This window comes from Polypterus senegalus, chromosome 2 (genome assembly GCF_016835505.1).
Source record: "Polypterus senegalus isolate Bchr_013 chromosome 2, ASM1683550v1, whole genome shotgun sequence".
Classification (NCBI taxonomy): Eukaryota; Metazoa; Chordata; class Cladistia; order Polypteriformes; family Polypteridae; genus Polypterus; species Polypterus senegalus.
In genome coordinates, this window is record NC_053155.1 from 274,570,566 (window position 1) to 274,595,213 (window position 24,648).

At 37.9% G+C, this 24,648-nt stretch overlaps 2 protein-coding genes across 3 annotated transcripts in view; one reads left to right on the forward strand and one right to left on the reverse strand.

Moving 5' to 3' along the window:
* The window catches only part of pdk3b (pyruvate dehydrogenase kinase, isozyme 3b), a 49,042-nt gene extending 40,644 nt beyond the window's left edge, over nucleotides 1-8,398 (forward strand). The window contains exons 8-11 of the mRNA XM_039745599.1: nucleotides 828-929; nucleotides 2,426-2,536; nucleotides 3,259-3,372; nucleotides 5,642-8,398. Of these exons, the coding sequence (XP_039601533.1) occupies nucleotides 828-929; nucleotides 2,426-2,536; nucleotides 3,259-3,372; nucleotides 5,642-5,785 (471 nt within the window). The 3' untranslated portion in view covers nucleotides 5,786-8,398. The remainder of the gene's footprint in view (nucleotides 1-827; nucleotides 930-2,425; nucleotides 2,537-3,258; nucleotides 3,373-5,641) is intronic.
* Nucleotides 8,399-13,574: 5,176 nt separating this feature from the next.
* Nucleotides 13,575-24,648, reverse strand: part of pcyt1bb (phosphate cytidylyltransferase 1, choline, beta b) — a 98,763-nt gene continuing 87,689 nt past the window's right edge. For both annotated transcript variants that reach the window (XM_039745605.1, XM_039745604.1), the window contains exon 8: nucleotides 13,575-15,987. In XM_039745605.1, coding sequence (XP_039601539.1) covers nucleotides 15,772-15,987 — 216 coding nt within the window. In that variant the 3' untranslated portion in view covers nucleotides 13,575-15,771. The remainder of the gene's footprint in view (nucleotides 15,988-24,648) is intronic.

Sequence of the window (24,648 nt, forward strand, 5' to 3'; positions counted from 1 at the left end):
ATGGAGGCCACTGTGCTCATTGGGACTTTCAAAGCAGCAGAAATTTTTCTGTAACCTTCCCCAGATTTGGTCCTCGAGACAATCCTGTCTCGGAGGTCTACAGAAAATTCCTTTGACTTCATGCTTGGTTTGTGCTCTGACATGAACTGTTATCTGTGGGACCTTATATAGACAGGCGTGTGCCTTTCCCAATCATGTCCAATCAACTGAATTTACCACAGGTGGACTCCAATTAAGCTGCAGAAACATATCAAGTATGATCAGGGGAAACGGGATGCACCTGAGCTCAATTTTGAGCTTCATGGCATATGCTGTGAATACTTATGTAGATGTGATTTCTCAGTTTTTTTTTATTTTTAATAAATTTTCCAAAACCTCAAGTAAACTTTTTTCACGTTATCATTATGTGGTGTTGTGTGTAGAATTCTGAGGAAAAAAATGAATTTAGTCTATTTTGGAATAAGGCTGTAACATAACAAAATCTGGAAAAATTGATGCGCTGTAAATACTTTCCGGATGTACTGTAAGTATCACAGTGGGTTCTCATGCAAAATCTAGACTGAACATCTTTTGTAGAAACTGAACAAAACTAAATTTTAGTTTTAGATCTGGGTTGGTCCAGAAGAATCTCTCCCCTGTGTGATCACTGTGACCATTGTTTGTCAGCAGTGGTTTTTAGGTTATATGTATATTTGTACATTAATATGAAATTAACTTTTTCTTCATATTCATTTTTTTTGAGTAAAGTACAAGTACATTAATATGTTAATTAGATTTTTATTGGTGTATTGTTACCTGTTTTTGATGGTTTTTGAATTTATTTACAGAACTCAATGAGGGCTACAGTAGAGCTTCATGAAGGCAACAACGATGGTTTCCCCCCAATCAAAACCTTGGTTACTCTTGGAAATGAAGATTTATCCATAAAGGTTAAGCCATTTCTTAAATGTTCTTGAAATAAAAACCAACAAGTATGATTTATACAAAAAAAGATTTTTTGTTGAAAAAAATAAGTCAGTCATAACAATACTAGATATTACGGTGGGAATAATGTGAAATTGTCTGTCATTTTTTTGAAAACTTGATTATGTTCAAGTGTGTGTTTATGTGGGGAGTCCTTTCTCTCCACAGATCTTAGAATACACTATCCAGGCACCATTCCATTAAAACACTTATTGTAAACTAGTCTTTTAAATATACTTTAAATACATTGTCCTCAGATTAAATATTTCACTGATGTTTGTAAAATGTATTTAATGTGAGCCATAGTCATAAATATATAGTATTATAATGATAAAAATGCCACACTGAACTGTTTAAGGTAAGTTAAAGGAACTGTCTGTAAATGTTTGATATTTATTTTTCTTTTAATATTTTTGCTGAATGAAAATATTTTGGTTAGTTTTTACAAATCCTATATTAAAATGTAAAGTGAAGTAAAAAGTAGAACTATTGCAGAGTTACTGCATCAGTGAGTTACAGAGGAATGGCTAACTCACATCATCTCTTGTGGAGTTTTCTATAGTTCTATATGTTTCTATATATAAACATAAACACACTGGTGTAAACCACTTCTTGAAGATATGAGTGACATAGATTTGTATTTTAATAAATAATTATTTGGACATCTTCTCTTTCTGACTGTACTGGACAACCTGTGGCGATTTACACTTGTCACCAACTGCTGGGTAGTTACCTTAAGTTTGAACTGAGCTTTCCTGACAACCAGAAAAAAATTAGTTATCTCAGTTTTATCTCAAAATTATTAGTTTTTTTTCCCCAACAGTAGGGGGTTGATAATCGCCTTTCACCTCAGTTACCTACCCCTTCAAGGGTTTAAAGAGAGATATCGGATTCTCAGTGTGAAAGTCAACATGCTCATTTTCTTAATCAGAAACTGTTTATATTTTTTTTTTTTTGGAGGGCCAAATAATATAGTAGAAATGTTATCCTCTACAGTGCTCTGCTTCCAAATCTTTAATGTTTATGAACATTGTTTATATTCTCTGTAATCTGTGTTTGTTAGCTTCTCAGAAGCTCAAGGGCTGTAATATTTTAGTTTATCTTCTGATAGTGAAGCAGCACGACAGGAATCCAGGAATTTTTGCAAAAAAGTTGAATTAAAATAACTGTTGAATCTCTTCACATCCTGTCGAGTCTTTATTTTATGGAGACATATTATGGAGAGCAGTATTGAGAAGAGTATCAATTAAGTATCAGTATCAATAATCAGTATCAGCATTGATATCAATAAACTCCTAATGATACCCATCCCAAGTGCTAAGTGTCTATATCCTGAGAATGTACAGTTAAATCACAGAAAGTAAAGCAGCAAAATATGTTACAAACTTTTACTTTAAACAGTTTCAGCCATTTGGTACACTTTATTTAAGTATTGCTTTCTTTTATCTTTTCATTTGTGCAGATTGGTGATAAAGGAGGAGGTGTTCCACTTAGAAAGATTGATCGTCTCTTTAACTATATGTATTCTACTGCCCCAAGCCCTAGCTTAGAACCCTCTAGAGCTGCACCACTGGTAAGTTTGTCTTACATTTTCCCCAGGAGTGATGATAGGCTTTATGAAAATGAAACGGGCATAACATATTTTTATCTCAACATATGGAAGGTATTTTCCCACCTAATTAGTCTTATTTAAGTAATTTTTATATCTTATTTAACTGTTTTCCTTTGTTTTTGGAAAGCTTACAATTTTTTAAATAGTCTGGTTTAATAATTCTGACAAGCCTGATTTACAGGTTTGTGAGCACTTCATTCAAAATACAATATATACTGTAAAAGTAGTTTAACGTAGTAGTATTGTCATATATAGAGAGTGCAGTGAAATTCATACTTGCCTTTCCAATCAACATGTAAAAAGGTTGCCACTCTGTGGTGTCATTACCATCATAAGAAGCGTCAAATAAGTGAATGGTGTTTGGGTATTAGCCAGATGTCCAACAGATTTTGTGCTTGAAAAAATAAATAAAATTGCTTTATTACATAACAATCAAGTTTTTAATTAGCAACATTATAAAGTGCTTTAATGTACAAGGGGAGAAAGATATATCAATAATTTCACATTTTTATCAAAAGCTTTAATCTGTTAACAGAATTCTAAAATCTGTTAAATCATTTTTAGACACCTCCCAAAAATGCATTGTTCTAAAATGGAATGGAAAAACTAATGTCTGTAGTTTCTAAAGTTACAACATAATACTTGATGTCAAAATGTGGTTTGTCTTTATTATTTTTATATAGGCTGGTTTTGGATATGGTTTACCAATTTCACGACTGTATGCAAGATATTTCCAAGGAGACCTTAAACTTTATTCAATGGAAGGTGTTGGAACAGATGCTGTGATCTATCTCAAGGTAAAAAGTTTTCATATTTACTGTCAAATTTAACCTAACAACTGTCTCATCCTCTGCTTCCATTTTTATTTTAATTTTTTTTTATAACTAGGGGGCTTCACTTGCCAACCCCCCAGCCTGTGCTACACGCCAGTCACTTAGCATTTCTGCTGCTTGCGTATGTGGATTTCATTTTCACCGAACAAGAAATCTCGCAAATACGCCTCTTCATTGGGAAGAAACGCACAAATTAGATGATCTACAAGTCTCCGACTTAAAATTTAAGTCCGAAAAATATATTTGATCTCTTTTTGCTGTTCTGTTATTTCACCAAGTAATAATAATCCGTTTGCGCTAATGCGATCTTTACCATCATATTTTAAAACTTTCGAATTTTAGTAATTTTAATTATCTCTATTCTGCTGTGCATGTGTATCGCGCCAAAGTTTTTGAATTTTTTACAACGTTCCACTCTGCCATCTACTCTTTTTTTTATTTCTGGCCCCGGGCATGGTTAAATCTCTTGGCACAAAGTCTCGTCTTGATAGTATCTCTCTGATAAAGTCTCGTCTCGTCCCAGAATTTTTAAAAAAAATTTTTATTTGTGATACATTGCCTGCTTTTTTGTTCTCTTGAACTATTGTGGCATGGGGAATTGCCAAAAGCAAGAAAGAATCCCCCATCCCCCCCCGTGTTTTTGTATTGAAGATCCGCCTCTCCTATTCATTCATTGGTCAAGAGACCTGTCTCCAGTCAAAACGGCAATCCCCAATATGTTAACAAAAAGATTGTGTTTTTCACATTTTAAGTATACAACTGGAAAACTGACGTGGATTGTGCAACACAAGTAATATATGAATTTTTTTTCCTTTTTATCAATGGACATTTCATTGTCTTGTATCATCAAACTTTTTTTTTTTCCTCTCAATTCTTCATGAAAACAGGAGATTAAGTACATTGAGTAAGTAACATATAAAAAAATACTTCCAGCTCCCCTCAGCCCACAGCCTCTGTCTCGGATTAGTGAGAATATATTGATCCTGCAAGCGAACTATGATTCTTAGTGCGATGAGAGAAGTCACAAAATCGACAGGAATGTTCAAGCATATTATACAAAAAAACCCAATCTAAATGCGTTAGGTAGTTATCTCATTTACTAGCTAAGTGGAGGTAAGGAATGCCCTGAGGCTGGCGCATGAGTGAGGACAGACACACACACTTCCACACGTAGATGTGGTGTTGCATAAAAGTTTTCATTTTGATTTAATATACTTCATAAAAGTTTTAGAAATTTAAATTTGAGCTGTGTGTTATGTGTGAGGGTTTAAAAAAAAAAAAAAAAAAACTCTGTAAAGAGAGATGAGATAGATAGATACTTTATTAATCCCAAGGGGAAATTCACATAATCCAGCAGCAGTATACTGATACAAAGAAACAATATTAAATTAAATAGTAATAAAAATGAAAAATTTAAAAAGAAATAAAAAAGCAGACAATAACTTTGAGTAATGTTAGCATTTACTCCCCCGGGTGGAATTGAAGAGTCACATAGTGTGGGGGAGGAACGATCTCCTCATTCTGTCAGTGGAGCAAGACAGTGACAAAAGTCTGTCACTGAAGCTACTCCTCTGTCTGGAGATGACACTGTTAAGTGGATGCAGTGGATTATTCATGATTGTTGGGAGTTTGCTTAGTGCCCGTCGCTCTGCCACAGATGTTAAACTGTCTAACTTTAATCCTACAATAGAGCCTGCCTTCTTAACAAGTTTGTCCAGGCGTGAGGCGTCTTTCATTTTTATGCTGCCTCCCCAGCACACCACCGCGTAGAAGAGGGCACTTGCCACAACCGTCTGGTAGAACATCTGCAGCATCTTATTGCAGATGTTGAAGGATGCTAACCTTCTCAGAAAGTATAGTCGTATATATATGCTACAGTTTATTATTATTTTTCTGTGTTTCTGAGCAGCAGCCTGGACGTGGTGTGGGTTGCTCTGTGTGCAGCAGAAATTTGTGAAATTGGGCTAAAATGTCAGTCCAAAAATGATGAAGATCCCAGCAAGTGTGATTTAATAAAACAGGAATGATTGTAAAGTAAATGTAATTTGACATTGAGGATTTTTTTAAGAAGTGTATAATCTATCATAGTAGTTTTGAGAGCACTGCATGCAAGTACAATGTTGGGACATGAACTGTCGTATTTGTTTTTAGCAAGAAATGTAAATGGTTTTTAAAGGTTTGTGCAAGAATACAAAGTGTTTAAGACTTGATTATTCTGTTTTGCACATTTTAGGCCTTATCTAGTGAATCCTTTGAACGCCTTCCGGTGTTTAATAAGTCAGCATGGCGACATTACCAGACCACCCCAGAAGCTGATGACTGGAGCAATCCTAGCAGTGAGCCAAGAGATGCTTCAAAATACAAGGCTAGCCGATAACTTCATGAGCAACACGATGCAGGCAGTTATTCTTCACCGTAGAATCCAGCAGCTGAGCACTGAATCCATCCAAGTGTTTTAAAGAAACAATAACAGTAGCATTCATTACATTACGTTTGAAGTGTCCATTAAGAAAAGTTTTAGATGGCTTTATACACAAGTTATCATTGGAAATTTAAAAGACTAGTAGGGAGACATTTTATGGTTGCTTACACTGGATTGGTTCTATGCTGCAAAACGGTTAAGAGCTGGAAAGAAAGGAGCACTGCAGAAGGATATCTCAGGCAAGTGTAAAAACTGATGCTGCAATGTTTTAAATGATTGTAGGAAAGTGGATGAATGATGTTTACATATTTGTTTGTCTTCAGTTTGTGCATATGTATCATATATCGTTGACACATGTACACATACTGATGTACATTCGCTGTTTGTGTGTGTGTGTGTGTGTGATTTAAAGAGAGTATATGCACTGGTGCTTCAAAAGGATGGTCCCTAAAGTGATAATTCTATAAGCATAATGCTTTAATCTTATTTAATTGGATTTATTAAAGTAGCTGATCTACTGTCCATCTGTACAAATGTGTCAGAAAAGGTACTCTTGCATATTCCACCAATATAAATATATATATATATATATATATATATATATATATATATATATATGTGTTAATGTTTTTCTGAGTGTTTGGATTGTACTCTTTAAAAAGCACCTTAAGGTTTGTTTATTTCATTTTATTGATATTGTGGAAGTTTATTTATTTACAAAATATTTTGTAAACAAAATTAATAATTTTCTAATCAATATGACATTGATATCTTCATTGAAGGAATTATGTGGTTACTGGCCATTTTTGCACTGCTTTAGTAGGTTGTAAATATCTATTTAAACAAAAAAAAACAAACTTTTTTTTTTTGCATTGGATTTAGAAATTGTGTGTGTGTGTGTGGAAAGAGGATGAGTCTGGTACTGAGGAGGTTTGTGTTTGTACCAGGCTGATGCTTTATTGCAGTTTTTGGTAACCCTCTAATTTTCATACCTTCCAAGTCTTTCAGTGGAAATGAAAACATAAACCGTGGAGTTCAGTATCCCAGATAGATTTATATGTTTACTTGCAGTACACTTTTTGAACACTCCTTTATATATTATACTAAAGTTATGTGAATTTGACATTATTTTATTAGACAAATGGCTGGACTGATTGAAGATGAATAGTCATTGAGGAAAAGTGCAATAATCTGAATTTAACCTTCTTAACTGTGTCCTGGTGTGTTTTGTTGTTTTTTTTTTCCTGTGGTGTATTCTTTGTTCCAGTTACACGCTCCATTTTACTCAATATTTTAAAATGCTGTTGCATGTCAGCAGACAAGAATGCATACATTTGTTTTTCAAGAAAATGAAATTAGGAATTTCTTCTTTTTTTGGTTAGAAACGTTGAATCAGTATGTTGGCATCCTTAAAGGAAGTGCTGTAGTGCAAATGTAGTGAACAGGTGAAAGCAGCAAAGAATGCTGCTGATCAAAATGTCTGATGCCTAACATTATAGTATGAGATGCTTCTGCTTCACAGTTCTCCCTCCATAAGGCTGTCTTCATTTGTGTAACCACAGGCATGGTTAGACATACTTGATGGAGTTTTAAAAAGGGATAAGGTTATGAATTGTATGTACATAGGTTGTGTATTTATTAAAAAAAAAAAGGTTTGCTTGAATTTGCAAGTAAATATGAAGATGCTTATAAAAATTGAAACAAACCCTAAGATTCTTTGATTCAGAATGGCCATGTCCTAATCTGTGACACTTCTACTCACTGAGGTGCACAAAATGTCTGTAGGACATGCCTTGGGATTCTGTAAATGGTAAGACTCAGTGGATTCCTTGGCCTGCACCAGTGTAGCACAGCTGCTTCTTGAGTGAGGCAGCGTAGGCGACTGATCGACTACAGACCATGGAGCTAGTGAGACATTAATCCTGAAACAGCCTAAGTCATTTCTGTCATGTATGACTGACATACCAGGTTAGCTACTGCAAATCCTTGGTCTGTTGCTGTAATGTAATGGGTTAAAAACTGGGGAAGGCTTCCTGCTGTGTCATCTATGTCAGCCTATCAATAAATAAAAAGGAACGGTTTCTGATTATATTGGCAGGAATTCATTTCCCTTGACTCAACTGGGGTACATGGCTCTGTTGTGTGTTTTTTTTTTCTCCTCTCTTCCTAAACGTCAACAGACTTTGGCAGCTTGAAGTATCGCTGATTATTCAGCACACCACCACCCCTTTTCTAAATGCCTTTTCTCATTGTATCATAAAGTTAGACTGCTGAGATTTTTTTTTTTTTTCCTCTGGGACATTTTTATTTGTTAAGATATGTGTATGGCAATGGATGGAAATAGGTTTCGCAGAACTTCTAACATACTGTATTGAATGCTTCTCAGTAAATTGTTTTATGTTGTATAGTCCAGTGCGCTGCCTGTATTGCTATCTTTTCCATTGCATGGACTATCATATGTTTTGGCCTTTTGCTTCCTACACAGTGACAATTTGTGAACTTGTTCAGGGCTGCTTGTTTGTGTCACTATTCTCTTTTAAATAAATTGGGACCAAAATTATAAATGTCTTCAAGTTTACTGCTCAACCCTTTTTTTTAGGTCAACACTTCAGCAATGGGGTACTGATAGGTGTGTGATGGAAGAATGAAAGGGCCTGCTTGTACTGGAGCTGTTCCAAATGTCGCACTGTAGATGTCTGAGTGCTTCTGGCTCATAAAACTACTGGGGTTGCAGATTTTTTTTTTCTTAATTTTCACACAAGCTGAATTTCGCCTTGGGATTAATAAAGTATCTATCTGTCTATATCTCTCTATCTATATCTATCTCTATTTCTATATATATATCTCTCTCTATATCTATCTATATCCATCTCTGTCTATATCTCTATCTCTATATGAATGAGTGAACATTACCTTCATAGTCACATACGATTGTATACAATTTGTTAACATTTTCAAATGCACATATTTAGTCTTTATGGACCTGTAGGTCCATTTTTGTTACTGGTTTCAAAAAAAAAAAAAAAGTGTCTTCAAAGTTAGAATTTCAGTTGTAGTGAGCACAGGAACTGCAGCATGTGGAGTGGAAGAAATTCACATTTTAAATTAAGTATGTTCAAGTAAAGGTTATTGAAGCAGTTAGTGGTATTTTGTAAGTTGGGTTTGAGGGACTTACACAAAGTCTAAACCTGTTTTTATACTCCAGCAATGCTGTAACTAGGTTATTATTCCAGGACTGTATGATATGTAAGCAAAGAATTTATTCCAGTAAGGTCTAAGCAAAGGACATTCCCGAAACCTGACCCAGTGAAGCTGCTGCCTTATGACATCACTCACCTTTAGGATTTTTTTACATGTACTTTTTTTAGTGAGGATAGAAAAGGATGTGTGCACGCTCCTGTTTTTTGAGCCGGATTAGCCCGTGTTACACAGAGTATGAGAATATTTATGGAGAGCTCATTTTAGTGCGTGGTCTGAGACCCCCATTGAAAGGCCTCAATCCGATGCTGTACACAGAGAAAAATCACATGTACAGAAAGGATATGCAAAGGCCAGGATCTGAGATCCACTTATATTATCTGGTATGATTTCGAAGTAGCTAGCACTTCAATTTGAAATGTTAAGCACTTCCTCTTCCATAAATTTATAGCCACAGTTAACATTGTGTCATTTATTATTTAATGCATAACAGCAAAAGCTGTATAATGATTTCAAATATACATCTGCTTTTTAATTTAATACTCTACACAATTATATTTTTGTGCATTACTTACCCATTTAATTGTTTTTATTAATGGCAAAGAAGAAAAAAGTTATCTCCATTTTACAAGAGAATAAAGTTTCTGATAAAGTAGTCATATATACTGAACCCTGCTAAATTTGCTGTGTTTAAGTTTGGTGAAAACATGAAAATGTTAGGGAATTTAAATGGACTTGGTAAAAGTCAATGGGGAAGGAGAAACTGAACTAATGTATTGGATTATAATATTTCAGTGGTCTCTGTGTGTGACTGAGGGCTAAAGAAGCAGCTGCCAACTATGCTGGTCCGATTATTGTGCACAGAATTTACCTGAGCTGTGAGGCAGCAGTGCTAATCATGCCTCTCTGAGATAAAATTAATAGAATTAAATAAACGAACAGTAATGTTCCTTGAAAACAGTGACAGACAGGAAGCATGAATTCACTGATGCCTGAATGCCACAGATTCAATAGCAAGTACACGCCTCTCTCGAAACAAACAAACAAATAAATAAAAATAGTGCCTGCTGTTGGAAGTTGCTGAGACTGTGTAGGTCTCAACGTCGCCTCTGACACTTTGTCCTTTACAACTGGCAGATGTCATTGGTGATTCTGAAGAACACACTGGCTTGAAAGAAGCCACCAGTGGCATGCACCACTTGAGATCCTCAAGGGTCTCCACATATGGGAGCGTAGCTGGTGGGATCGGCAGCCTCGGTGTCTATTTGCTGGTCGAAGTCAATGTTCCAGCATGAAATTTATTGAACTACTTTTATTTTCTCACTAAGCCACATAACTGACTTTGCACGCTTGCTTTTACAGCCTAAAGGACTTGCACTATAAATGCAACACAAAACTTAATTCTGTTAAGCAAAAGAATGAAAACCTGCAACTGTACAATAGCAAGGCCGGTGAAGTTGTCTACTAGGATACTAGCCACTCACCAAACTGGTGCACATCGCTCCTGTCTTTTTTTTTTTTTTTTTTCTTTTTCTACTGTGCATAGTCATGAAGCCCATGAATGTGCGAGGTTGCCAAAATGAAAGGGGAAATGGAGCAGAAGTTAAATGCACGAATGTTGAGGATTGACTATATTGGTAAGTACTCAACAAAATTTTTAACATACCGGAAAACATTTTTTCTTCCAGGTTGGATTTAGTAAGAATTTAATCTGGTATACCGCCCACTACTAAGATCAATGTTATGTCCCAGATGTATATTTCTACAAAAATTTTACCAAGTAAATCACTTTGCAGAAACCAGTCTCGTGAATGAAAATTTAATTCACTCAGATGTGAACATGCATTTGAATTGTAGCCTCGTCTTCTGTTGTTGTGTTTATATTAATATCCACAACTGGAGTACTTTGTGATTATTCTGCAGCAGTCTGTGAAATTGCATGGGGTTGTTGACCTTCTGCTTTTAAGTTTGAATCGTTGGGTGTATACATCTCTTGGTGAACGTTGCACTGTTGATATCACATGAAGCACAGTCCGAGCCAATGAATAAGTGGTTACTGGTCTGGGCTTATGACCAATAAATGAGGTGGGGACACCTGTCTTCAAATTCATGGTCGCTTTAACCAAACACTCTGGTATTCTTCTTTCTAAAGGTAGCAGTGCCCATCATATATGACTTGTTACTGTTTCACTCCTTCATTTATATTCCTGACATTCATTTAAACCTTCTTTTTAGTCTCAGTGGATGGCAAACAATGCTGCTTCATGGGCCACAGGGATTCACAACCCGAGATGTAAGTCGCCAGTGTCCTACTGTTGTCTTTTAAGCTGTAACTACTAATATAACAATATATGTTCAGTTCTATTCTTGCTGTACTTGTTGACATACTTAAATAGAAAAACGATGGCACTTGCCTAGAGTAACATTAAAGGAATACCCAGACCAAAAATGTTATTTATTTTTTTATCCGTTAGGTGTTCTACATTGTACTGATGGAGAAGAAAAATGCCCAATTCCAATGTCACGTGTCCAGTTAAATGTCTCCAGCATGTGTATTTATTTGGCTATGATTTTTAATTAAACCATGATGTAATGTAAGATGAGCGCATTCACTTCACTGAACTGAAGACCTGACTCTCCCCCATTCATTGGTGGTTAAGTCTGAGCTGCAGTCCTTCTGGATTTTTCTTGAATAGTTTGTGAATCAGGACTGATGAGTTGACCTTCTCCTTGTCGAAGCACCTCGGGTACACCCAAGTATGAGGCATACTGTACATTCCACCTGATGATGCTGTTGGTTAAACTTTTAATAACTAACTGGACAGATCTCTCAGTGCATGCCCTGCACTTTTTGGTATCCTGTGGAGTTCATAGTAGCCAATGAGTGAGTAATTGTTGGGCAGGTCTCCTGTCCTGTGAATGATGAGGAGCCAGGTCTTCAATTCAAAAGCTCACGCTTGTGTGAACACCCTGTCCTCTTGTGAATGAGAGCATATTCTGGAAGTTGTGTATTCAATGTGTTTCCACCAACATTTGCAACATTGTTTGGATACGACTGGAGACCTGCAATGTCGATTATGCAATACAAATAATTGCTTTTTTTTTTTTTTTTCTCTCCCCTGAACCTTTTGGTATTGTTTGCTGTTGTTGAAGCTGAAGTCTTCACTAAAGTCCATTGTATCAGGAAACGTGATCTCCATTCTCCAAGAAAACCCAGGATTTTGCTAACAATTCAGGTTCTACAAAAACACATCTGTTACTCATTTACTACTATGTAACAAGACCTTAACAAAGACTTTGTTGGGTTGTCGTAACATTTATAAAACATCAGTAGTGTTTATTCATCTCTGCAATGTTACCTACTAACAAACTTTCACATTGAGTGGTCTGTGGTGGCTTAACTGAGACACATTTGTCTTGATATTAGATATGTGGTACAAGACCCGTGAGTCCTTCATATTAAATCATTTTACTGTAATGCCGATGTGCCACACTTCACAGAGAGAAATTACCCATCTACTGATGCTTTTACAAGTGTTAAGAAGACTAAAAAAGACTTTGTTAAGGTCTTGTTAAATAAGAGTAAATGAGTAAGAGAGACATCTTTGTAGCACCTATGCTAAAGTGCTACCAGGGTTTCTTTTGGCAGTCACTACAAACGGCTGTGAGTAAATAAAAAAAAAAAAATTATATTGTGTATTGTTTTAATGGACCTTCTGAAGTGTGTGAGGGATAACCTGGTCAGAGAGGGAATAGCAATATATCCTTTCTTTGCCAGGACCTGGATGTGGAAGGATGTTACAGCGAGGCTGTCTTCCCAACATCCACTGAGGGATGGCCAGCTCAGTGGGAAACCACCAACTATGAGCATCTCTCTGTACACTGGGTCACACAATCCTGTCTGGCAAGCTGCATTATGGATTCATATAGGGCAGCATGGGAGTGGTGGTCCCCTTGGGTTGCCCTGTCAGGTTCATTGGGGGCCATCAGGGGGAGCTGTCAGACAGTAATGATACAAGGACCACTGTAATCCTACCTGGTCCTGAAGTGCTTCCTGCAGGCAGCTGATTGAGCCCCAAAAGTATTCCTTGGTCCAGAGTTAAGAGAGTCCTCCAGTTGGCTCAGGGAGTCCGATTTGGGAGAGGAGCTAGACGACACTCCCCTGGGAGAAGTGGGGGAAAACGAAAGGAGCAAAGAGAGTGGCTATTGGTATTATCGGACTGCACTGGCTTGTGTGAGAGCTACTATGACACTGAAGGAAGGAGGCCTATAAAAGGTACGCTCTTTAAAATAAGGGACTGTATCTGGGGGTTTAGGGGTGCTGGTACACCCCTAGTATCCACAAGTGTTATATATTTCCTAAATTAATCACATCCGTATAAAGAAAGCATTAAAATTATTTTCCCTTTGTTTTTTGATTTGTCAGTTTGTAGTTGGTGTGCACACACACACACACACACACACGTGCATAGTGTCTGCAGTGTGAGGAGTGTTAAACCCCTATGACTTGTGTGCATAACAAAAGTACAGATTGTTGCCATTTAAATATTATTTATCAAGCTTCAGTGTTTATTTTTTAACAAGCAAACAATTATAGAAACCAACAGAACATTACATTTGTAAATGAATTATTTACATATTATTTGTTAAAATAATTTAAACAAAACATATTTATAAAGCAGACTTTAAAAACAGTGCATTTGAGTATATATATTATTGTATTTTTAATTTCTAAAAATGGTCTGCGAGTGGCGTCTGGTCCTGCTCTTGCAGAGAGTGCTTTACTCTAGCAGAGCCGACTTGGGCATTGTTAGAACATCGTGGCTAAGTTAGCTCCGAGGAACATTCTGAAGTTTGTAACGGTATCATTCATTCAATTTCAGTAATATCTGTGTGTCTACATTTCAATTCTAACAAACACCAGGCTGAGCAAACTGTCTGAAAATCAAAGTCATTGCATGTTTCATGGAAATGCATACAGAAACTGAGCCCCAGCTAAGGAGAGTTTTCAGTTTCCTCTCTCGCCCATTGAGTGCTCCTCAGCTTGTCATTCCTTTTGTGTAAACTTGTTTATTGTCTTGTAGGATGAAGAATTGAGTTCCATGAGGGAGCCAGCCCAGGATGGGGCGCCAGTCCATCCCATGGGCACACTCTGACCCTTACTCGGGCACACTCTCACTAAGCAACTGGGCCTGAACATCTTTGGGATAAGGGGGATAAAAAACTGAAAAGGATACATGCAAACTCCGAACATGCCAGAGAGCACGCTGGAATGTGCAGGCAGGCCACAGAATTTAGGGAAGGACGATCTGTAGTTCTGTTTCATATGAGCAAAGGTTGTGCCTGATAAATTTGTCTTCTAGTTTTGAAACATTCTCAAAATTGAATTCCATAGCAACATCCAGTTTGGTGGATTGTCTTCCACTGGTATGTTTAAAATTGACCTGTGGCAGACCTCAGAATGTCTTAAGGTCTTACAGGTGTGATGCAAGAGCATTAATTTGAATTTTAAAACTATTACATGTAAACAACAGTGGAGAATGCAGGAATGTCAAAATTGCCAAAGGTTCTAAGAATTCTGCAGTGATGGAAATATTGTTTAAGCAAATCTAATAAATGCCCTTAGGACTAGAGAAGGAATCGAGTGTAATGTTGCAAATAATGAGCAGACTGAAATCCCAGAGGATGTGTTCATGAGTGCGGCGTTTAAAGCTGTCAAGGCTCCTAGTCGGGAGCTAAGATGATGGTGTGTACGCGTATCTCTGAAGTGATTGGATTACGAGAGACTGTTACTTATCAATTAGATACCAATTTACCATAATTACGCCGAGTTTGATCATGTAGCTCTTCTGTGTAAATAACACTAATTACTTCAAGGCTATGAAGACTGGATGTTGAGACTTGGGTCCTTTGTATGATCACTCAGGACTCAAATTACAGAAGAGGTGAAAAACTGTGTAAAATTTGTATAAAGTTGCTAATTTCCCAGTCAGATGGCTGAACCTTTTCTGAGAATGAGAGGTATAAAGGTGTTGCAGAGTTCAAATCCTGCAAATGGTCTAGCAACATCCGATCTAAGTCATCCTATTTGTAAAGAGGCTTAAAATTATGAATCTTCAGCTTGCCTCAAATTGGTTCATATTAAAAAGCTGTTTGTATCAAGTATGTCTTTCCAAATCCAATTTGTATTGGAACTGGATTAATAAAATTTATGGCAATAATGGCATGCAATAGCTTCTAAGGTGTACTAACCTGACACTGACTTCTGCTGTTAAGGACTTGATGGTGTTTAACCCTGTGTTTGGGATCAGCGTAGTGCAATTGCTTAAAATAGATGGAAAGTAATTGAGGCTGCCCACATTTATTTAAAATCTAATATAAAACAGACATATAGTCTACACGTTTCTATTAACTTTACTACAAGTCATACTGCATGAGGTCAGTCATATGCTGTACATTATCTGCAAGAACACAAATGCCTAGCAGCTCAAGTAAACCTTTACAATCAGCCCTTCTTCCCTAAATAAAATACAACCTAACTAATCCAATGCCTCAGCAAGTGGGGGAAACTCAGATCACTAGTGCTTAAAGACCTAAGCACGGATTCAAATGCAACACGCACACACCAGGGTTTGTTCAGTGCATCATATCTTAAGATTTTGAAATGGGGAAAAAAACTGGAGAGCTGAAGCTGTCCTTCCTGAGACATTGACAGTAATTCAGCTCATAAGCTAGATGGTCCTCTATTTCTCGTCTTCATCCCCCTCGCTCATGCTGCTGATGGACGCAGACGCTGCCTTGGGGGAAGATGGAGGTGTAGTCTTATTATTAAAAGGCCATTGGAAAGTAGGCGATGGTGAGCGTGAAGTACACAACTCTCTGGTTGGACTGCCGGTTGGACTCTGTCGTGGGGACAGTGCTTGCAACATTCTTCCACTTCTCTCCTGAAACATTTGCTTCTATTAAAAAAAAAAAAAACATACATACATTTAGGTTGAGCCCATTCAATACAAATGACATATTGTATTTATAAATACAGTATTCCAGAAGTCACACACAGACAATTATCATAAACACGTTTTTAATATTTGATGTGTTCAAAACACTTAGGCTAACGTCACACTACTCGACTTTGATTCGGAGATCATTTTGCTCTTCATGACAGCTGATGTTGGATATCTTGAGGTTGTCAGAAGTACATGTCTAGGAATTTCAGGGAATGATGGATTACATGGCTCTCTCGCGATGTCTTATCACAGTTTCAGATTTCCAGAGTATTACAAACGTGTCACATTTTGACAGACAATTAACATGGAGCATCTCATTTCTTTCTCCATTGTGATACAACAAAGGTGAGCCGTCAAAGAGACATTTGTGCGGACTACTCCTCTCCTCTGTTTGCAAGGCCACGTTTTCATTTGTTACTTAAGGCTGCCATTACTTGTTCCTGTTATGCCTTTTTCTTGTAGATTTAATTGAGCCCATCTGTTTTTGTGGCCACTATATGGTTGTCCACTTTCACACAAATCGGATTGAACCACAACAACTTGGGATATGCCTTGTGACTTGACATGAATCGCTAAATGGCTGATAGTCAGGGGCATGAGCCACAACTGTCCATGACCTGCTATGAGGACAAAAATGAAGGCCACGACCAAAAATGGTTGGAACAGTTGTGTAGATTGAAGGCTGCTTAATTGAAGAACAGGTACAATTTTATGATTTAATTTATCCTTCACCTAGTTTTCTCAATGTCATAAAAGTACAGTAGATAAAAGTTAATATAGTGCATTTTATAAAAAGCAAATGTCTTTGACCAGAAGCAGTCCGATATTTAACTATGGGGGTTGTTCAAAAAGTTTCTGCACCTCTATATTTTCGTTGGAAATGGTAAAGGCGGGAGGAGTAGTAATTGGCCGTGTCTGAGTGTCATGTGACTAGTTCTGTCTGGCAAGCTGGCAGTCATTGCAGTTTAGTGTAAGAGTTGTCACCCTGTGGTTGAGATGGCTACGAAATTGATAAACTGCACCAAAGAGGAATAGTGTTCTGTCGTACGCATTTTATGGGCAGGAGGTGTGCTGAGAGCACAAACTCATCTCCACAGGTGTGCTCAGTATAGGGATAAAGTTCTGTCTCGTAGAGTCGTCTACACTACAGCCATGACCACGAGGAATGAAGAAAGACTGTGATGTGAAAACAGCATTGCATCACGCGCTCAACCAAAAACATTTTTTGCTGATGGCATTAAAAATTTGGTACAATGCTGGGAAAATCGCATCGCAAACAAAGGTGACTATGTAGAAAAGTGATGTGATTTGTTTTTAAAATTCTTAATAAATAGAGTTAAAAAAAAAAGTGTGGAAACTTTTTGAACTCCCCTCGTATTAAGTGTAGTACTGGTGCACTTTGGTTGTCATTGCTGTCTCAGTACAAGGATACAGTACGTTGTTCTCCTTGACCCTTTACAGGTTGCCCAAAGAATATACCACTAAACCTCCAGGTTAAGGATGTGAAGAAAGGCAGGGTAAACATCCCCATCTCTTCTTGCATGTGATCTTACCAGTACAATTGGTAGAAGTAGCATGCAGACTGTCAGGACAACCTTAATCCTCATTAAACTAAGTGAACCAATCAGAATGGGTTCTGCAACAGAGTCGTCTTTTTGTTGATTTTACAAAGACAAAAGCTATTTGAAATTATTTAGGACCTGAACCAGAACTTTCCATCACCTGTGCAATCCAGAAAATGGTTAAGCCTTATTACCACCAGACACAGTTGTGCGACCTTTACATCAAAGCGAGTAAATGAGCACAGAAGGAGCAAAGAGAGAGGCAGAAAAAGAGCAGCAGAAAAATCAATGGCACGACGAGTTTGTACAGCTTAAGCTGGCTGTATGCTGCTGTCAAGGACAAAAATATCAGTAAAAATCTGATCTTTCCTGCTTCTGCTCTTTTTAAATTTGTCATCCATAGTTTCCTCATTTTAGTCTTCATGTACAACAGGTAAAATATTCTTTATGAAAAACTGTTAATAAAAAAAAAAATAGTGAATATTATTTACACAAAAACAACTGAAACCACTGGAATTATTAGTTGTTTTGGGCAACTTTCAAAGTTTCTGTCCACTTAGGATTGCGTTGTATCAACATCCTTAACCCTAGAAATTAATAGATTACACTAATGTATGGGAATGGGAAAAAATCTACTAATTCCTAAAATGGTAGCTGAGGTTATTCTAACAGAAAACATAACATCTGTGTTGACAGCTTCAAGCTCCACTACCAGTGAGAAACGTTACAGGATCGTAACCCAAAACATTCAAGCCAATGTAGCTTGGAACGTTAAGACCGTAAAAAGGCCAGAGCTGAAGAAAAAGCACAAAAAGTGTGTCAGTTCAAGTTATGGCTTCTAAAGTGTACAGTAAACATGAATATTGGCAGTACTTAGTGTTCCCACACACATTTTTAAAATGTACTCTTATTTGTCAAATTAGAGCATTAAGTGAAGGTGATATAAATTAGGATATGACAATGTTAAAGTTTGCAGGCTCTAATCAATCGGCCAATAACCTACCAGTGGTTTAAAAAATGTTAAAAGAATAAACCATATTATGTATCCACCATACTCTGATTTCAAACATGGTTCAGAATTGCACCTTATCGATTGGAAAACTCCACCCTTTTGAATGTTGTAGATCCAAATGGGAGTTTTATTTAAGCACACTTCTTGTAATGGGATGCGTTGAGGAGTCATGTCAGCCCTCTGCATTTTCCAATGGAACATCAGACACAAATAACTGGGGTAGCCATCATTATAGCCTTCATGCTTACGATCACACTAAATGGCAAAGCTCATTGATGATACAAAGTGCTTTTTTTATTTCTTTGCTGTTTGAATGTTTTCTTAATTTAATGTTAGGAAGACCCCTTAGCTTTGTTTAACTCTTTTAGGGTAGATGTCGACTTTCATCAAAATTCAGGGGTAGAGGACGGTAAACAGCTGTAAAACTATGACAAAACTCACCCTTACATTTTAGTGTGATTCTCTTTGCTAGCAGGAAAGTTACATAGCCTTGTTGATTTAACCTTGATTACCGAAGAGCAAAAACCTCTAAAATGGCATCAACATCTGGCAAGAGACCAAAGTGAGTGTGCAAATCAAAATACTCCATGGATGTTTTATGTAATTTTGTTGAATAGGACTCTTACTTGTCAGACTCCGAGCTTGATGCAAGTGATCGGGAGATGGATATCAAAAACGAAAGTGAGGTACCGGCATCATCTGAGCGGTCCCCAGCTGATCGTGGTGCTGAACACTTACGTGTAACTGATGCACCTACGGCAGCATTTGCCAGGGGGGGCCACCACTCATGATGACTAGAGGTACAAACCATATTGCATCACACTGAGGCCACTACTGCTGCCCTCCTGATGTGATGCCGAACATGTGCCACCAACAGCCACAACACATAGCAGCAGTTCTATGTTGATTTATGTGTGAAATCATTGCTTTGTGTGCTTTACAGAAAACGTTTTGTTTTTTGGAAAAATAATTCAGCCCTCAAAAACCACACACACAAAAACTCTTTGTGGACGCTGTGCCTAGAGAAGTACACGTGGTTGATGTTTTTTTCTTCTGAGCACAAATGTTTTCTATTGATTTTTAGCATTGCTGTTATTATTTACAAGACTAAGAATATTCAACTACAGTAAAAAAAAATATTTCTCTCTCTTTGAAAGCTTTGCTTACAAAGCTGCTGCTTTCCAAATTGCAACCTTAACACAGAACAATTCATTGTGAGTTTTCTTGTTTTGATAATAAAGGAGGGCAATTTAGTGACCTGCCTACTTATTAAATAACATTCATTACACAAGAGCAAGGTAGGTTAGAACAACTTATTTACAGTGGTGTGAAAAACTATTTGCCCCCTTCCTGATTTCTTATTCTTTTGCATGTTTGTCACACAAAATGTTTCTGATCATCAAACACATTTAACCATTAGTCAAATATAACACAAGTAAACACAAAATGCAGTTTTTAAATGATGGTTTTAATTATTTAGGGAGAAAAAAATCCAAACCTACATGGCCCTGTGTGAAAAAGTAATTGCCCCCTTGTTAAAAAATAACCTAACTGTGTTGTATCACACCTGAGTTAAATTTCCGTAGCCCCCCCCAGGCCTGATTACTGCCACCCCTGTTTCAATCAAGAAATCACTTAAATAGGAGCTGCCTGACACAGAGAAGTAGACCAAAAGCACCTCAAAAGCTAGACATCATGCCAAGATCCAAAGAAATTCAGGAACAAATGAGAACAGAAGTAACTGAGATCTATCAGTCTGGTAAAGGTTATAAAGCCATTTCTAAAGCTTTGGGACTCCAGCGAACCACAGTGAGAGCCATTATCCACAAATAGCAAAAACATGGAACAGTGGTGAACCTTCCCAGGAGTGGCCGGCCGACCAAAATTACCCCAAGAGCGCAGAGACGACTCATCTGAGAGGTCACCAAAGACCCCAGGACAACGTCTAAAGAACTGCAGGCCTCACTTGCCTCAATTAAGGTCAGTGTTCACGACTCCACCATAAGAAAGAGACTCGGCAAAAATGGCCTGCATGGCAGATTTCCAAGACGCAAACCACTGTTAAGCAAAAGAACATTAGGGCTCGTCTCAATTTTGCTAAGAAACATCTCAATGATTGCCAAGACTTTTGGGAAAATACCTTGTGGACTGATGAGACAAAAGTTGAACTTTTGGAAGGCAAATGTCCCATTACATCTGGCGTAAAAGGAACACAGCATTTCAGAAAAAGAACATCATACCAACAGTAAAATATGGTGGTGGTAGTGTGATGGTCTGGGTTTTTTTTGCTGCTTCAGGACCTGGAAAGCTTGCTGTGATAGATGGAGCCATGAATTCTACTGTCTACCAAAAAATCCTGAAGGAGAATGTCCGGCCATCTGTTCGTCAACTCAAGCTGAAGCGATCTTGGGTGCTGCAACAGGACAATGACTCAAAACACACCAGCAAATCCACCTCTGAATGGCTGAAGAAAAACAAAATGAAGACTTTGGAGTGGCCTAGTCAAAGTCCTGACCTGAATCCAATTGAGATGCTATGGCATGACCTTAAAAAGGTGGTTCATGCTAGAAAACCCTCAAATAAAGCTGAATTACAACAATTCTGCAAAGATGAGTGGGCCAAAATTCCTCCAGAGCGCTGTAAAAGACTCATTGCAAGTTATCGCAAACGCTTGAACCAGTTATTAGGTTCAGGGGGCAGTTACTTTTTCACACAGGTTTGGATTTTTTTTCTCTCTAAATAATAAAAACCATCATCTAAAAACTGCATTTTGTGTTTACTTGTGTTATATTTGACTAATGGTTAAATGTGTTTGATGATCAGAAACATTTTGTGTGACAAACATGCAAAAGAATAAGAAATCAGGAAGGGGGCAAATAGTTTTTCACACCACTGTATATGATGGACAATCAGTGGCCACTTTAATGACCTCATCTACTAATTAACTTTAACAGCCATCTCCTCCACAGCCAAGCAGACTTAGGTGTCTGACCAAACACTAGAATGGGCGAGACGATTGACCTGTTCCGAGGTATTTTATTGTGCCCTGAAACTGTATTTGACTCCTTCCTGACTTCTCTGTCTGAATGGCTTCAGATATTTAGACAAAATGTAGGATTAGATTAAGGGAGACAGAGTAAACATGTAACATTGTTTTTAAATTGCTACCTAATAGTATATTTAAGTACTGAAGATATCCAATGTCTGCAGTGCTTATGTGAAAAGATAATTGCCCTCTTTGTTAATGTCTCAAGCGGTTGACCAAACTTAATTGATATCTAGACCTGGCCCACTGAACACAACCATTTTTGAATCTAAACCTCACCGTGGCAGTGGAGTAGTCATCAAAATATTTCTAGAAGAACATTTAGCCTGAATCTACCGACCAGAAAAGGGTTATAAAGCCCAGGCTCTGTGACTCAGCTGCACAACAGTGACAGAACAAATGTAGGACATTTAGAATAGTGGTGAATCTTCAGAGAAAAGGCTGGCCTGCCAAAAATTAACCCAAGGGTACAGCGACGACTCATTCAAGAAGTCACTAAGGACCCCAAAAGAACATCCAAAAAACTGCAACCCACTCCATCCTCAATTAAGTCTAGTGATCATGATTCAAGGATGAGAAAGAGACTGAGTAAATGTGGGATTCATGGGAGAGAATTAAGACAGAATCCTCTGGTATCCAAGAGTAACACCAGCACTTGCCTCACATTTGCAAAGAAACACCTGGATAATCTCCAAACCTTTGCATATCAATTTCTGTCAACTGTTTGGGTGACACAAGTCCCACAATGCCTGGTGTTAAGCTAAAACAGAATTCAGCAGTAAGAATATCATATCTACAACAGTACACAAGGTGTGGGGAATGCTTTGCTGCTTCAGGACCTGAAGACTTGCCACGACTGTAATAACCATGAGTTCTGAACCTTGTCTAGACATTCTCTTCAAGAATATTCAAATATCTTTCCGTGACCCGAAGCTGAAGCAAAATTGTTCTATGCAGCAGGACAATGACCCAAACCACAAATGCATGTCTGCAAATTAATGCAGCAATCGAAACAAAATGTAAGTTTTGGAGTGGCCTTGTCAAAAGTTTCTGGATATCATGGCCGGACTCTACACTGGTACTATGAGTGCTGTGCAGAGTGGAAGCAGAACCTCTGTGTTTTCCAGTTGATTCTGGTGTTTGTCAGGGGTGTGTTCTTGCTCCTACTCTGTTCAAAGCTTGCATGGACTGGGTGTTTGATAGGGCCATGGGGTCCAGTGCCTATGAGGCATCTGTTAGTGAAGAAAGATACACTGATCTTGACTGCCAGAGATGCTGTGATCTTCGCGGAGTCAATGGAGACTCTGATCGGGGCTCTCGAGAGACTGAGAAAGGAGTCCCGAGTGTCTGGGCTTATCAGTGTCCTGGATAAAAATCAAGAGCTAGGCCTTTAATGGCTTCTTAGACACAGTCATCAGCAGTCTGTCTGTCTATAGAGAGAATGTCTACTTTGTCGAGAGGTTTACTTATCTTGATAGAGACATTCATGTGTCTGGTGACTTTTCCTATGACGTCAGTTGACAAATTGGGAGAGCATGTAGGGTCATGAGGTCGTTGGAAATGGGTGTGTGGCGCCCTCTGCTAAAGGTATTATTTTCCAAGTCTTTAGAGTCCTGGTGCTTCCTGTTTTGCTATATGATTGTGAGACATGGATGCTATCCAGTGACCTGAGACAAAGACTGGACCCCTTTGGAATCATTGGGGTACCACTGGTTTGACTCATGGAGTCCTGAATGAGACACATTACCTGTATTGTGAAGGAACATCTGTTATGACACCATGGCCATGTGGTGCAATTCCCTGAAGGTGATGCAGCTCGCAAAGAACCTGAACGGCTGGACCAGGCCAAGGGTACACCCACGTAACATCTGGCTGCAGCAGATAGATGGTAATTTCCAGAGAATGGGACTGGACCGCTTGTCTGCCTAGGGGGTGTCGACAGGGATCGCAATCCGTTTTATCATGTGGTGGGTGTGGAAATACGCTGTACCAGTGCATTCTCCCCAACCTGACAGGATCTTATCAAACTCCTGAATTGAACCCAGAAAAGATGCTATGATAGGACCTGTGTTCTCTGGCCCAGCAGGTTAAATAACATCTTTAAATTGATTAACTTTGATGCCATCTAGTGGTGTTATTCTGTCATGTTTAGGCGGTTGTTGTGGTGACTGCCTGCTGATCTTTGGTGGATATTTTGCTTACTCGGCACACGCAAGTTAACTGAGCTGCACATGGTCAATTAACAAATCTTACCAGTGCTTCATGTAGTCCCTTTCAGAAGTTCTTTCTGCATATTAGTAAAATGTTTGTATGTACTTTAATCCACTTTTACTTCACTTCAATGAAGTGAAAGTTTGATATGAAATTATTAGGGGTGTTTAGATTATTGCTGTTAAAGATGCAACAACCCGAGTATTGAAAGTATAGGGGCAGTTGCTGTTTCATATGGGTGATAAGGTTATAATTATTGATAAACTGATAATTATTGAAAAACAGAACTGTGTTCATTCAAGTTCTCTAATATTGTGTTCTGTTTGAAGGTCTGAGGCCATTCATTTTGTAAAATATGCCGGAACATACTTTTAGGAAGGGGGGAAATAGTGTATATATAATTTTGTTCCTTCAGAAAAATATTGTTTGCAAATGATGACTTAGACAGAAGAAGCTGATCAGCGGTTCTCTTAAGTTGGCTAACAGTAGCCTGTCTAACATGATGTCCAACCACCACACATATAAGCCGAAAAAGTTGCAGTCTTCTCAACAAAAAAAAATTTTTTGATTACATATAATGAAACATGTAAATGCCAAAATGTTAGCATAAATGCAATAGGAAAGGTGCATCGAGTCTCCACCGCTGTGCTGCTGCTGCTGATTTGTTACATGCTGTTTGTGTGACGTGTTTTAAACCTATCATCAATACACAACCTGATGTCTCTTTGCATACTTTTCTTGTAATATCTGCTCTGTTCTTGCACTTGAGAGGGTAGAATGTC